The sequence below is a fragment of the Caenorhabditis elegans genome, chromosome III (assembly GCF_000002985.6).
Source record: "Caenorhabditis elegans chromosome III".
In the NCBI taxonomy this organism is placed as follows: domain Eukaryota; kingdom Metazoa; phylum Nematoda; class Chromadorea; order Rhabditida; family Rhabditidae; genus Caenorhabditis; species Caenorhabditis elegans.
In genome coordinates, this window is record NC_003281.10 from 8,398,426 (window position 1) to 8,412,017 (window position 13,592).

General features: G+C 34.9%; 6 protein-coding genes across 7 annotated transcripts; 3 read left to right on the forward strand and 3 right to left on the reverse strand.

Moving 5' to 3' along the window:
• Positions 1-285: 285 nt before the first annotated feature.
• On the forward strand, positions 286-818 carry ZK353.2 (uncharacterized protein). Its single transcript, NM_066452.2, has 3 exons — positions 286-417; positions 465-554; positions 621-818. The coding sequence occupies exons 1-3, from the start codon at positions 299-301 to the stop codon at positions 709-711; spliced, it is 300 nt and encodes a 99-aa protein (NP_498853.1). The 5' UTR covers positions 286-298; the 3' UTR covers positions 712-818.
• On the reverse strand, positions 767-3,503 carry lap-1 (Leucine aminopeptidase 1). The gene is made up of 6 exons (NM_066453.5): positions 3,343-3,503; positions 2,372-2,691; positions 1,676-2,024; positions 1,501-1,630; positions 1,232-1,454; positions 767-1,184 (listed from the first exon to the last, which is right to left on the reverse strand). Exons 1-6 carry the CDS (start codon positions 3,482-3,484, stop codon positions 873-875), a joined length of 1,476 nt encoding a protein of 491 aa, NP_498854.1. The 5' UTR covers positions 3,485-3,503; the 3' UTR covers positions 767-872.
• A 120-nt stretch (positions 3,504-3,623) lies between these two features.
• cutc-1 (Copper homeostasis protein cutC homolog) lies at positions 3,624-5,182 on the reverse strand (the record flags this gene model as incomplete). The annotated part of the gene is made up of 2 exons (NM_066454.6): positions 3,624-4,533; positions 4,866-5,182. 2 exons carry the CDS (start codon positions 5,180-5,182, stop codon positions 4,098-4,100), a joined length of 753 nt encoding a protein of 250 aa, NP_498855.1. The 3' UTR covers positions 3,624-4,097.
• A 110-nt stretch (positions 5,183-5,292) lies between these two features.
• On the reverse strand, positions 5,293-6,997 carry ubxn-4 (UBX domain-containing protein 4). Its single transcript, NM_001382940.2, has 5 exons — positions 6,786-6,997; positions 6,207-6,732; positions 6,055-6,162; positions 5,535-6,009; positions 5,293-5,488 (listed from the first exon to the last, which is right to left on the reverse strand). The coding sequence occupies exons 1-5, from the start codon at positions 6,994-6,996 to the stop codon at positions 5,399-5,401; spliced, it is 1,410 nt and encodes a 469-aa protein (NP_001370812.1). The 5' UTR covers position 6,997; the 3' UTR covers positions 5,293-5,398.
• A 451-nt stretch (positions 6,998-7,448) lies between these two features.
• On the forward strand, positions 7,449-10,982 carry cyy-1 (Cyclin-Y). Of its 2 annotated transcripts, none has more exons than NM_066457.7 (10): positions 7,449-7,517; positions 7,580-7,681; positions 7,947-8,025; positions 8,073-8,147; positions 8,197-8,313; positions 8,359-8,501; positions 8,556-8,675; positions 9,355-9,521; positions 9,572-9,734; positions 10,311-10,982. In NM_066457.7, the coding sequence occupies exons 2-10, from the start codon at positions 7,583-7,585 to the stop codon at positions 10,413-10,415; spliced, it is 1,068 nt and encodes a 355-aa protein (NP_498858.2). In that variant the 5' UTR covers positions 7,449-7,517; positions 7,580-7,582; the 3' UTR covers positions 10,416-10,982. The 2 variants fall into 2 exon arrangements, with proteins under 2 accessions (NP_498858.2, NP_498857.2); NM_066456.7 differs by having other exon boundaries at positions 7,941-8,025; positions 10,311-10,981.
• Positions 10,983-11,070: 88 nt separating this feature from the next.
• On the forward strand, positions 11,071-13,592 carry ZK353.9 (PITH domain-containing protein ZK353.9; the record flags this gene model as incomplete). Its single annotated transcript, NM_066458.7, has 4 exons — positions 11,071-11,178; positions 11,611-11,684; positions 12,597-12,954; positions 13,340-13,592. The coding sequence occupies 4 exons, from the start codon at positions 11,071-11,073 to the stop codon at positions 13,424-13,426; spliced, it is 627 nt and encodes a 208-aa protein (NP_498859.1). The 3' UTR covers positions 13,427-13,592.

Here is a 13,592-nt window from a genome sequence, read left to right on the forward strand (position 1 = left end):
CAATTAAAATTCCACATAAGTTTTAAATTACAGTACTCCTCAAAGGCACACACCTTTTTTGCATTTAAAACAAATTTTTCGTGTTGAGACCGGTACCGTACACCTATAGCGCAAATTACGCTAAATTTTGCATCTGTTAAATGTGTAATATTTGGGTCCCATCGAGATTTACTGTCTAAATTTCAAACTTTACGAAAAATGTTACATAATGTTCTATTTTTGTACTCTCGTCTCCATGTCCACTAGTTTTACAGGTTACTGTTCCTTTCAAAATCTTTTTTTCTCAGAATAAAAAACAATGTCATACGGATATGGTGGATACGGTAATTGTGGTGGTGGAATACTTGGATCAGTTCTTGGAATGGCTGGTGGAATGGCTGGAGGATACGGTGGATATGGTGGATATGGAGGTTATGGGTTTGTTTATTTTGAGTAGATCATTGTTCAACTCTTCGTTATTCCAGAAGATGTGGAGCAGATAATGTGTTTTATCGTTGGCGTTGTTGTGACTACAGTCCTTATGAATGTTGTATACAATTGGAGACATGGGTTGTGTGAGTTTAACTGTTTTTAAAAAGTTTTCAGAAATGCAAGAACACTTATTTTTGATTGAATTTCAGAGTATTTCTTGTCATATTCATAATTGGATTCTTCGTATGTCTTTGTGCTTGTCTAGCCGGATGTGTGTGGTCAGCTCGTAATCGTGAATAATTCCAATGTTTGACAATCAACTTATTAATTGTGATTTTGAAGGTTTCGATATGTATTTACCTCACCATTTATATGCAGTTTAAAAATAAAATAAGTAAAAACCCAGACATAATACACAGAAATAAACATGACGTATATTGAAATCATTGAATACGGGACAATTACTGTTTGAGCATAGGCACTGAAGTGTACTTTCCAAGAAGAGTCGAGAAAAGAGCTGGACCATATCCTGTACCACGATCTCCAACTTCAGCGGGAGCAGCGATATCAAGATGAAGCCAACGTAGTCCTTCGCCAAAACCAATGTGAGCACCAATAAAGAGGCCAGCGACTGCAGATGGTGGTCCATCCATTTTTCCGAGATTCGAATTTTTCATGTCAGCAATAGAAGATTTCAAGTCACCAAAGAAAAGATCCGGGGCAAAAAGCATTGGGGCAACCAAGTCTCCTGAAGCCTTTCCAGCTTTGATGATCTAAGAATGTAAAAATTAAATTGTTATTCTTTTAATGAATGACCAACTTCGTTCTCCAACTGTTCATCATTTGTCATAGCAGCTCCGTGAAGACGTCCTGAAAGCCACGCTTGTGCACCGGTCAGAGTAGCCATATCGAATATAGTTGTTGCTTTGAGAGTCTCTTTTGCATAGAAAACTCCGTCAGCAAGAATCAAACGACCTTCTGCGTCAGTATTGTTGATTTCGACGGTCTTTCCACTCAACATTTTGATAATATCATCAGGCTTGCTGGAAATTAAATCATAAAGTAAAATTGAATTGAAGTTAAATATACTTTGCAATTGGGCTGACATTATTCTCAACAATACAGAGACAAGCATGGAGAGTTTGTGAAAAACCGTGTTTGACAAGAGCAGAGTAAGCTTCAAGCATTCCAGCGGCACCTCCCATATCTCTTTTCATATCTGAAAAAATCCATTTTCATAAATAATAATTGAAGTTTTTCATACTTGGCATTCCAGTCTTGGTCTTAATTTGCAAGCCTCCAGTGTCGTATACAACTCCTTTTCCGACAAGTGCAATGTGCTCCGTCGATCCAGGAACCTCATGGGACAAGACAACAAACGCAGGTGGTGTTGGACCAGCTTTTCCGACGTGATAGATTCCGCCAAATCCAGCCTTCAACAGTTCTTCCCCACGGATCACTGTTATTTTTGATCCAGTCGCATTTCCAACTTTGACTGCTTCATCAACAAGAGCATCAGTAGTCAGGATATTGGCTGGAGTATCGATGAGTCTTGCGGTTTCACGGACCGATTCTGAGAGATCAGTAAGGAAAACTGCATCCTCGTTGGTGAGCTGCAAAGAAATTGAATGTTTGTTTTTCAATTAAAACAAAACAATTAATTCGGATTTTGAGATTGAGATCTTGAAGGACACATAACTTTCTTATCAACGGAAGTTCATGAAGACCGCCGAATTTTGCAGAAGCTATCAAATGATTCTACTAGTTCCTCTTTTTTAATTTCGTCACACTACGCAATAAACTCTTATCGTATTTCTACATTATCAGCACACAATTCCAGAAAAGAATAGTCTCCAGGCTGACTTTGCAAATAGAAGCAAGCACATGGTGTCTGCTGTCTATCAGTGATGATAAAACTATACAGATCAATATATCAAAATGAAGGATAGTTGTCACATACCTTGTCGCAAACCACATCGATATTCACATTCAGTTCACGAATTCCTGAAGTTTTCATCGAGAACTTGCAGAAGGTCCGAGCAATAGCCGCAACGTGAGAAAGAACATCTGGATATTCAGCAAACAGCACAAAATGAACATTCTTTGTATCCTCAGGATAGTTGATTGGTTTTAACTCCTTATATATCGAATGAGCATTAGTGGGGGTATTTCCACGTGAAGAGGCATCTGGGACAGTGATCAAATGAGCCAGCTCGTAGTGAAGAGGATGACGTCCTGAGGCGGGGATTCGAGAAATCATAGAGTTCCATGAGTCGCCATCTGAAATTATTTTTATATTATGGAAAAGTATGAACCATCTGCAGATGCAAAATGTTGTTCTCTTTACACCAACCATACGGTACCAGGTCTCGACAAGAGACATTTTTGTAAACTACAGGGAGGTGTGGGTCTTTTAGAGTACTGTAATTTCAAAATCTCATTTATTCTGAATGGTTCATGATTTTCCATACATACCTGTGCGGCATTTGGTTTCGGCATTTGAACAAAATGCACTTTTTCATAAATATGAAAATACGTCATACGGCATACGGCATACGGCATTCGCCATACGGCATTTGGGTGCATATCTCGAGCAGGGGTAAACTTTTTTTGAAATTTTTTTGACTGGTGACAAGCCTAAGAGTCAGGCTTCTCATCGTATGCTATTTCATACATATACGTATTTTCATATTTATGAAAAAGTGCATTTTGTTCAAATGCCGAAACCAAATGCCGCACGGGTATGTTTCCATAGTCTCTTCCGCGCTTTGTTAAAATGTATGTGTTTTTATTTAATATATGTTTAATATTTAGTATGTATATAGATATCTCTAGATATATATGAATTTTTTTAAACGAAAGTGACCATGTACCGTAATTTTGGACAAAAATCAAAAAACATCGCGTTTGTGTAATCTACCAAAACCGAACCTGTAACAAACTTTTGTGCGACTTCTTTGAATTTTCCTTCGAAAGTCACATTTTTCAAGACACTCTTCTTTCCAACAATGATTAGGCTAGTCAGGCCATCTCCAACAGCTTGAATCCCGTTACGAACGAGGACTTGTGTCATTTTTAGGTGACACTAATCACTGAAATTAGAAACTTTGAAAACCTTTTGAATTAAAAAAAAACAAAGTTGGAAAGTATAAACTATAGTATTCAGACTAAAAAAGGCAAACTCTTTTTAGAAAAAAGGTGTAAAAATTATTACTCAAATAAACCGTTTATCAGTTCCTCCAGCAGGTAGAGAAAGAGTGACCAGAGAAACATAAATGCGAGAAAAGGATGATAAAAAATGGCGAGAGAAAATGTAGAGCAAAAAAATGAGAAATTGAGAGAAGGAACAAATCTTCAGGGCGCGTGTTTGCATACATTCGTGGTCTAAAATTTGAGAGGTTGTGAAATAATGAGGAGCGAAATTTAAAATTTTAATTAAGTTCAAATCAACTCCTATATTAAAGTTGCCTAGGCATAAATAAATTGATAACCCTCACAATCCCGTAGAGTAAAAAAACATGCTACTTCGAATATCTAATTGATTAGTGAGCTTCTAAAATTAATAAATAACTTTCGGTACAGAAAAATTCTAGCCAACTAATTGCAAAACACAATGAAAATGTTAGAAACTATGATGAAGCATGCAATATAGACTGGAATATGACATGAAAAAGAATTGAACATAATTAAACGGGGGCCAATGTCGCTTTCAACATCCGTACTTCTTCCAAAGAAGTGACACGTGATGGCTGATTGTCCTGTTTTCCCATTGACACCTTATTCAATGGAGCATTTTTCTTGGCAACAGAAGCTGAAGCATGATACCAGTGACATTTAGTCCATTCGACAAGATTCGCGACATTCGAACTGTTCACACCACAACCTGCGAGAACATCGATCTTTCCTTTGTGAAGTTCTTGCATTTCTCGAATGATATAAACTCCGTCGAGTGCTGACGGCTCTTGTCCACTTGTCAAAACAGCTTTGAATCCAACATCAATAGCGTCCTCAAGACAAGTTTTCCAGTCATAGGCGACGTCAATTGCTCGATGAAATGTGACAGGATGTGGACGGGCAGTTTCAATTATTGATTGACATGATGTACGATCCAATGAACCGGCTCTGAAAATTGAAATTTTTTGTGGATCATCCAGAGCAATCAACCGTTATAATTACAAAACTTCTTTCGTAATTTTGCCGCATGTCTATGCATTTTAAATGTTTTTTAAAAACAAGCTTTCCGCATTGTTCAAAAATTAAGTCAGCCTAAAAATAATTATTTAAATGTTATGTAAAATTTTTATTGATAAACTTGATTGAGAATTTATTTGCGGAAAATGGTGAAAAATTCGAAATGAAACAAGAATATGTTTTTCTTTTTTCATTTAAACATGTTGGAAATAAAATTATAATATATTTATTTGTTTCATTCAATTTAAAACTCTCCGACTTACGATGTTAATGCTCCAAAAACGAATCCTGTGGCACCAGCTTTTTTGAGCCATTCAACGTCTTCCATATTCGCTGCCATTTCGTCTTCATTATACACAAAATCGCCTGCCCGTTGGCGAATCATACAATAAAGTGGAATATCGGGATACTTGTAGCTCAGAATAGACACAAATCCGACGGATGGAGTGAGCCCTCCGAGTTGTAAAGCTGAGCAAACTTCCAATCGATCAGCTCCACCGGCAACAGCATTTTCCGCAGATTCCAGATTATCGATGCATATTTCCAGTTTTATTTGCTTCTGGGATTCTGTTTCTGTCATCTTAACACAATAGAGTTTGAGAAAATATGTTTTTAACATTGTAAAGAATAGGTATAAAGTTATGGTTTAAAATCCGAAAACTCAGCAAGAAAACTGAACATATCTGGGATAAATGAAAACTTTTATTCGATTCGAATTATAAACGAGCAAAAAATAAATTATCCATGGCGATGAACTTTTGGTGTTGGAATCACAGGCGACAAGAAATTTACATTATTACATGAACTGAGTAGAATTTCCATTGAAACTGGCTCGCTCTTCAGGATCGTCTTCATTCGGATTTTCAAGCCCTGCGACGTTTCCACGCTGAAAATAATTTCATTATGGAAAGAAAATAACAATGCACACAAACCCGACGAACTTCCGCACTCCTTGGCATCCCGCGTCTTTGTGGTTGTGATCCTGATTGACCCGATGTAGATGGCCCATCGTTTTTCTTAGATTTCGAGTCTTGTTGTTTTCCGGTAGAATTCCAGCCAATCATACCACAGAAAATATTCCAAAAAGCAGTGAGTGGGTATAAAACCCATGTTACAAAGGATACGGTTTGAGTACTGAGCGAGAAAGATCCATAATTTGAAGAGGAACCCGACGATTTTTGAATTACGACAAGTGCGGTAGAGGGTGTTAATTGATTCTCGAGGAATGTTTTCGAATAGTCATCATTTGTAAATATGCGGCGTGGATACGGTTGCTGAATTTCAAAAGTAGTTCCAGCAATAGAGGGCTTTTGACGAATGATCTCTACGAGAGAATTGAGAACATCATTTGAAGGAAATTCTTCTACAAAAGTAGAACCATCAGGAAGTCGAACTTGTAGACGACACCTACAATAAATTCATAAATTATCAGTTATCAATTAATTTTCTAACCTGTCTGATGGCACAGCCTTTCCAACAGTGGTTTCTTGTTTCTTTTCAGTATTCTCCGAAGCGTTTTCAGTGTTCACAAGTTTCCCGAACTTTTTCTGAGCAGCTTCGCTGAAAAATATTTATATTTTAGAAACACTAAATTAAAATCTTACCGATCAGCTTTAATTTGGGCCAAAATTCGTTTCTTATCACTTTCGGCTGCCAATTTTTCCATCTTCCTCTGTTTCGCTGCTTTGACCAACGCTTCAGCATCTCTTTCCTGTTTTGCTTCGCGTGCTTTTGTCATTTCTTCCTTTACATGTTTGTCGGCCTCTCGCTTCTTTTCAGCATCTTTTTGCTTTTTTTGCTCTAGAAGAGCTTTAGCTCTTGCTACCTTCTCTGCAAGTTCACGAGTCATTTCCTGAGAAGTTGATGAAGATTGAATTGGTGCTGTAACAGGTGTTGGGGCTGGGATTGGGGCATCCGTTGACGCTGGTACTTGGACAGGGGCGGGAGAAGGACTAGGTGTTGAAAGTTGATTTGCAGCTGCTGTTGGCATCCCATTGACGAATTGAGCAGTAGCTTTATCAAATTTGGCTCGGAACTGGTCATATGTTTTTCCAACGAGCGGAGTGATGACTTCCAAAGGTTTTCCATTTTGATCGATTAGATATGCTGCTGGCAGAATTGGTGTAGGATCTAAAAAGATAACATTTTGGCTGAACTGCTATAATTTAAACATTCCAACTTACAAATATCAGCAAACTGCTGGGCAGAAGTTTCACCAGCTTTCAGTTTTATTCCCACTACTGCGCATAAAAGATTTGACGAATCGATATGTTGCCAAAACCCATCGAAAATCTGGCCATCTTCCGAATCCGTGGTGATATATACAATGAGAAGAGCTTTGTTCTTACGGGAAATTTGAATCGCAGTCGCTACGTTGCCACCAAACCACTGCATTCTGTAAATTTTAATATAACTTATCGATTCATGTGAAAAGATACGATTTTCAGAAATCGAAGAGTAAACATTTAGTTATTGAGATAAAATAACCTAAAATTTTCTACAGAAAGCGTTCTTAATTGATTTATTCCAGCAAAATAAATAAAAAAGTGGCTAAAAAATTTATAAAAATAAAAAGACGTCGAATAATTCGTGGAGAGAAGAAACCGTGCGGGGGTTGCATTCCGACTCCGCCTCCTGCCATAAACTCCGCCCACCACCGCTCTCTGCGATTTTTACATTGAAGAAATGGATTTTTCTCTGTTTTTCTTCGCTTTTCTCATAGAAAATATTTGTTTTATATTTAATTTGCAAACAATTTATCAATTAACAATTGAATAAACATTACTAGACAGATTTTTTCTTGTGCTCCGTTCCCCACACTTTATCGATTTTCCATTAATTTGCAGGACTCGCTTCCCAAGTTTCTAGTCACTCCTAATGCGATAATTTTGGTTTTTGGAGATTAAACGTGTTCCGTAAGTTGAAATTAGTAACATTGTCTTTGAAACTTTGAATTTAAACCAATAATTGTTTACAGGTGATGGGAAATTCATCGTGTTGTCTGCGAACGAGGTCGTCGAGCGGAGAGGACAAATCGTATAATAATGATGGACAGTATATTAGAACTAATCAAGTGGAGGTATACAAAGTTATTTTTTGAAAAAGTTTGCATAAATGGAAACTTTGATATCGATTGTTGGAATAATTGTTTTTAATTTAAAAAAAAACTATAAAGCTCTGAAAATATACATTTCGAAGAGAATAATATTTTTTATTTACACAAATTTGGTTTAAAGGGCTTTAATAAGCTTCACGAGTACAAGATTATTTAAAATTATATTTTAAAGGTAAAAATATTCGAAAACCTCTTTCTACAAAAACCTAAATTTAAAATTCAGTTCCAGTATGTCAATCAAGTGTTCCCTCGTGATGAAACATCGACAAACTTCCTTCCTCACATAAGTGAACGAGAGGTAACAGAAGGTAATTATATCACTGAAGTATATATTTTTAAATTCATATTTTTTAAGGATACGAGGAAGATCCATCAACGAATCCAACAGCTCGGCCAACATTTATGGAACGAAGTAAAAGTGAAATGAAATGTAAAATTCTTTTTCTTCTAATCCTTGAATCTATTCTTATCAATTCCAGTAAAAGACAATCGTCGTTCATGTTATATGTTGGATGCATTGGCAGCTGGTGGTCATCATCCCGGAATTTTACCCAGAAGCCTGCGTAAATCAAGCAGCTGCAGTACTATTTATATTGGTAATTAAAGATTTCATAAACATTCTCTGATTTCTCAAATTTTAGATGATTCAACAGTCAGTCAACCTCATCTTAAGAATACAATAAAATGCATTTCTCTTGCAATATATTATCATATTTCAAATCGTAAAAATCGTGGACACGAGCGACTAATGGAGATTTTCGAAGAACGACTTCATCCGATTTTCGTAAGTTTTATCAATCAATCCATAAGTTCCATACATTTTTCGAAGATTTTTCAGAGAGATCCTATACCTCCAGAGCAAATGACACGGGATCCTGATCATCGGAATATTTATCGGTTTGTCAGAAATCTGTTTAGTTCTGCGCAGTTGACCGCCGAATGTGCTATTATTACTTTGGTGAGTTTTTTTTTCGGTTAAAATCTTTTTAAATGAATATCATGAGATTTGGCAAAAATGTATTTGTGTAGAAGATTCGCCTTGTTCTATTGAAAAAATATTAAAAAGACACAACGTTTTGCAATTTTTGTGCCAAAAAAGGTTCAAAAATTTTCGTTATTCGATTTTAATGAAAAATTAAAATTTTCGTTTTTCCGACATTAAAAAATCTAATTTTCGAAAAAAAATAACTTATAAATTTTTGGCCATTATTCTTCTTTTTTAAAGATTTTTTCTGAAAAAAAACAAAGTTTTTCTATGAAAAAAAATGGTAATTTCAAATTCTTTCGACTACGGAATTTTCATTGATTTTTCGTATTTTTCCGATGAAAAATATTGATTTGTTAAAAACTACATAAATTTTAACAGATCATGAGAAAATTAGAAAAAAAATTATGAAAATGTCGGGGATCCAAAGTTTGAAATTACAGTAATCTTTAAAGACGCACACCTTTCCGCATTTATCGTGTCGAGACCATGTACTGTATTTGTAGCGCAAAAAATTCACGCACTGGTAATATTTTAACTTTTCGCTATCGTAGTTGAATTACCCAATTTTGATTTTCTGCTGCCGACGCATTTCTCTTTTCTTTAATAAATTTATCAATTTTGTATAAAAACGCGAAAACCATTTTTTCAGGTGTACATCGAACGATTGCTTAATTACGCAGAAATGGATTTGTGTCCTTCAAATTGGCGTCGGGTTGTACTCGGTTCAATCATGTTGGCATCAAAAGTATGGGATGATCAAGCTGTTTGGAATGTTGATTATTGCCAAATTCTTCGAGATACAAATGTTGACGATATGTAAGTATTTTTTTTATTTGGTCAGAAACCCCGTAATTAAATTATTTCAGGAACGAATTAGAACGGCGGTTTTTGGAATGTCTCGACTTTAATATTGAAGTTCCGTCGTCGGTGTATGCCAAGTATTATTTCGATCTTCGAACATTGGCACTTGCAAATGATTTACAATTACCAATTCAACCGTTGTATAAGGAGAGAGCGCAAAGATTAGAGGTAACCTTTTTGACAATTGATTTTCGGGGAAAAAGTTAAAAATTACCAAAAAAAATTATTTTTTTGTTGCATAAACAAAAAGAAATGTCAATTTTTAGATCAAAGGGGTCTCTGATGTTTTTCTGTTTTTTTTGCAATTTTTTTTCAAAATTTAATATTTTAGTCTATTGGAATAATTGAAAAATTTTCATAGAAAAATCGAAAAAAATATTTTCTGAAAATTAACAGAAAAAATGAATTTTTCATCGAATTATGTCTATGTTGATGAGAAGAAAACATAAATTATTTTCAAAAAAGAGCGATAATGGTCAAAATTAAAAAAAAAAATTTGAAAATATAAATCGAAAAAATACGAAAATTTGCGTTTTTTTTTTCTGTGTAAAATCGAAAAACATATAAAAAAAAAGAAAATAAGAACAAAGAAAAATTGTCAAATAGTAATATCCTTTGTATGCAATAAGATTGAAACATGATTTTTAATGTGCTGTTTATTCTCGAAAAAATAATTCTGAAAGTTTCAACATTTGAAAAAAACTTTTTAAATTCTTCCCAATTTCTTATTCAACAATTTTACAGGCTTTGAGCCGTGTCTTCGAGGATAAGATTCAATCATCATCGCTTCCAAAGCGTGCCCGGTCAGCTGAACATCTTGTCTTTGAGCATCCGGCTGTTCTCTCGTAGACATTTTTTTTTCTAATTTAAATATTTTGTTCAGTCAATTTATTGTAATATTTATAATTCTGTAGTTTCAATGGATTTGCCTTCTTTTTGATTTCAAGAATGTTAAAAGAGAAGGTATTTCCAAAACCGCTACAGTTTATTCTCGCATGTAACTTATTTCAACCTGCCCCAGTCAACCCCAATGCATAATAATTTGAAAACGCCATAATGTTTCTTTTGTATGTCTTGTCAACTGTTAATGTTTTTGCTTCTTCCTTTGCTATTCTCTTAATTATTTCTCTGCACACTATCGTTTTATCTTGAATACGGCTAAATTCGTTTCCTTTGACAAACCCCATCTTGTTTTCCTTCTCAAATTGCTTGTATTTTCAAAAAAAGAAGTTTGTTGGCTATTTAATTGACTCAATACCTATCTCAGAAAATCTCATTTTCTCTTTCTTTGTTTTCTTTCGATCCCTCCAGTATTACAAAATATCTGCAAATACTTCTGTATCACCATGATCAACCCATGTCCTCTTTTGAATAGATACATTTGAATCGATTACAGTAAAATTGTTTTCTGAAAAACTTTTTCAGAGTGTTTTAATATTTGATGGTTGAAAAATACCGATACTTGGCATTTATTCAAAAGTAGTTTAAATAGTTTTTTGTCCAGATGTGTTCACATGGTCATTCTCACAATTGTGCCGCAGAGCACATTCCAGAAGTTCCAGGTGATGACGTGTATCGCTACGATATGGTCAGCTATATTGACATGGAAAAGGTAAACATAAAAAACAAAAATGATTGAAATCAGCAAAAACACACTTAAAACGTTCGAATTTAAAGTTTTCCCGAAGATACCTAACGAGACCCAATGTTTGGGGGCGGAGCGTATTTATTTAGTGTTGGAGCGCGCTTGCACCTCTATGCCAAAGAGGCTTTTTTCTACGTACCCATAAATAAATAATTGAAAGATGCATTGTAAGATGAAACATATAAATATTCTGAGTATCGAAAAAAACAGGAATAGTTTTTCAAGAACTAATTAAATATTCTTGTTCGAAATTAAAATAAAAATTAAATTTAAAATGCGTTAACTGTAACTTCTCCCTACAATCTCACAAAATTAGGAAAACGCATCGCGAGAAATGCCATCCGCTGTCAACGTTTTTATTATTCAATTCAGCAATTAAATTGATACCAATTCTCTCAGGTAACTACTCTCAACGAGTCAGTCGACGGCGCCGGAAAGAAGGTTTTCAAGGTGATGGAAAAAAGAGATGACAGGTTAGCTAGTACATGAGGATTACATTTTTATATAGGATTATTCCGACGATAAAACATTCCATTTTAAAGAGTATTGTGGTAATGGGGAGTATTTTGAAAATTATTTATGTCTACGAAATAGTGGCTAATCGGAAAAAGTTGACAACTCTTCAGTATTACTCACAGAAATTGGTATAAACTTAAATTCCCAGACGTGAAAATTTGTAATTTTGGCGACAAGAATACGGTACCCGGTCTCAACACGACAATTATTTTCCAAATGAGAAAAGATGTGCGCATTTACAGAGTACGGTAGAGTTTATAGAGTACTGTAGACTAACGCTCATTTCTGTCGAATTTTTATCAACATAGTTTTTATTTCACGTTTTGTTCAAATTTATGTGTTTATATTTGAGTTATTAAATATATAAATGTATTTACCGAAAAAAACTATGACAAATCTATGAAGATCCGCAATATCGAACGTTCGAAACTACAGTACTCTCTAACTCTTTAAAGACGCACACATTTTCGCATTAAAAATTTAGTCGTGTCGAGACCGTGTACCGTATTTTGTTAAAAATCTCAAAATTCGCGTCCGGGTAATATGGGACTCAGCTTTAATCACATCTCGCAGCGATCTTACAGTAATCTACCGTACCCGCCACGCAGCCACATAATTTAGATTATTTAAAACAAATAAGTCATATGGTAATGTTAAAGTTTTAAAATTAAACTAGGTATTCTGAAGGTTCGCTAAATACTTTTTCGTAATGAAGATAAACTTAAGTACTTATTGTATCAAATTGCTGACAGCTGTCTTTCTATCTGTCAATAGAACAACCTGAACAACTAATCTGTCAACTAATGCCCCAATGTCCAGAGAAAGAAAAGTATACACGTACATATACACTCTTAAAAATCAAATTTCAGATTGGAATACGTAGAAAGTGATTGCGATCACGAGTTGCTATTCAATATTCCATTCACCGGACACGTTCGTCTAACGGGTCTCTCGATAATCGGAGACGAAGATGGATCACATCCAGCCAAAATTCGATTGTTCAAAGATCGAGAGGCAATGTCATTTGATGACTGTAGTATTGAGGCAGATCAGGAAATTGATTTGAAACAAGATCCACAAGGACTCGTGGATTATCCGTTGAAAGCTTCAAAGTTTGGAAATATTCATAATCTATCGATTTTGGTAGATGCAAACTTTGGAGAAGATGAGACAAAGATCTACTATATCGGATTACGTGGAGAATTTCAGCACGAGTTCAGACAAAGGGTAAGGAAAAATTTGAATATTAGCCAGACGCGAAATATTTTTTCACCAATGGGTCTCGACACGACGAATTTGTGAAAGGAGAAAAGATGTGCGTCTTAAAAGAGTACTGTAATTTTTAAATCTTGTTAGATACTGCAGAAAGTTTTATTGATTTTTCTGGATTTAAAATTTTTATTATTGAAAAACTTTTTAAAAAAATTTACATTTTTTTAAACGTCGAAGAAATGAAAGTTTTAAATACCGTACTCTTCAAAGGCGCACACCATTTCACATTTTACAAACAATCGTCGTGTCAAGACCAAGTACTGTATTTTTGGTGTAAAAATTGCACATCTGGCTTTTACAGAATTTTAATTTGTCGCCTCGGAAAAAAACCAATTTTCAGATTGCAATTGCCACATACGAATCAAGAGCTCAACTCAAAGATCATAAAAACGAGATTCCAGATGCTGTTGCCAAGGGACTTTTCTAAAATAATTAATTATTGATTACTTGTGAATTCGTTAGTGTTAATCAATCCACGTGGTTTCATATTGACTACCAGTATTTTCGATTGAAATGTTTAAATTGTAACAATACACGACATTTGTCGGAAAGTATGTCCCTCAAATTCTTCTTTGAAGTAAATTATTTCTCTC

Coding starts and splice junctions, on each gene's coding strand:
- ZK353.2 (NM_066452.2), top strand. CDS start 299: ATGTCATACGGATATGGTGGATACGGTAATTGTGGTGGTGGAATACTT. Junction 418..464: donor GGTGGATATGGAGGTTATGG/GTTTGTTTATTT, acceptor TCGTTATTCCAG/AAGATGTGGAGCAGATAATG. Junction 555..620: donor CAATTGGAGACATGGGTTGT/GTGAGTTTAACT, acceptor ATTGAATTTCAG/AGTATTTCTTGTCATATTCA.
- ubxn-4 (NM_001382940.2), bottom strand. CDS start 6,996: ATGCAGTGGTTTGGTGGCAACGTAGCGACTGCGATTCAAATTTCCCGT. Junction 6,163..6,206: donor GCCCAAATTAAAGCTGATCG/GTAAGATTTTAA, acceptor AATATTTTTCAG/CGAAGCTGCTCAGAAAAAGT. Junction 6,010..6,054: donor AAGGCTGTGCCATCAGACAG/GTTAGAAAATTA, acceptor AATTTATTGTAG/GTGTCGTCTACAAGTTCGAC.
- cyy-1 (NM_066456.7), top strand. CDS start 7,583: ATGGGAAATTCATCGTGTTGTCTGCGAACGAGGTCGTCGAGCGGAGAG. Junction 8,502..8,555: donor AACGACTTCATCCGATTTTC/GTAAGTTTTATC, acceptor AAGATTTTTCAG/AGAGATCCTATACCTCCAGA. Junction 9,735..10,310: donor AGAGAGCGCAAAGATTAGAG/GTAACCTTTTTG, acceptor ACAATTTTACAG/GCTTTGAGCCGTGTCTTCGA.
- lap-1 (NM_066453.5), bottom strand. CDS start 3,484: ATGACACAAGTCCTCGTTCGTAACGGGATTCAAGCTGTTGGAGATGGC. Junction 1,455..1,500: donor AATGTCAGCCCAATTGCAAA/GTATATTTAACT, acceptor TTTAATTTCCAG/CAAGCCTGATGATATTATCA. Junction 1,185..1,231: donor ATGAACAGTTGGAGAACGAA/GTTGGTCATTCA, acceptor TTACATTCTTAG/ATCATCAAAGCTGGAAAGGC.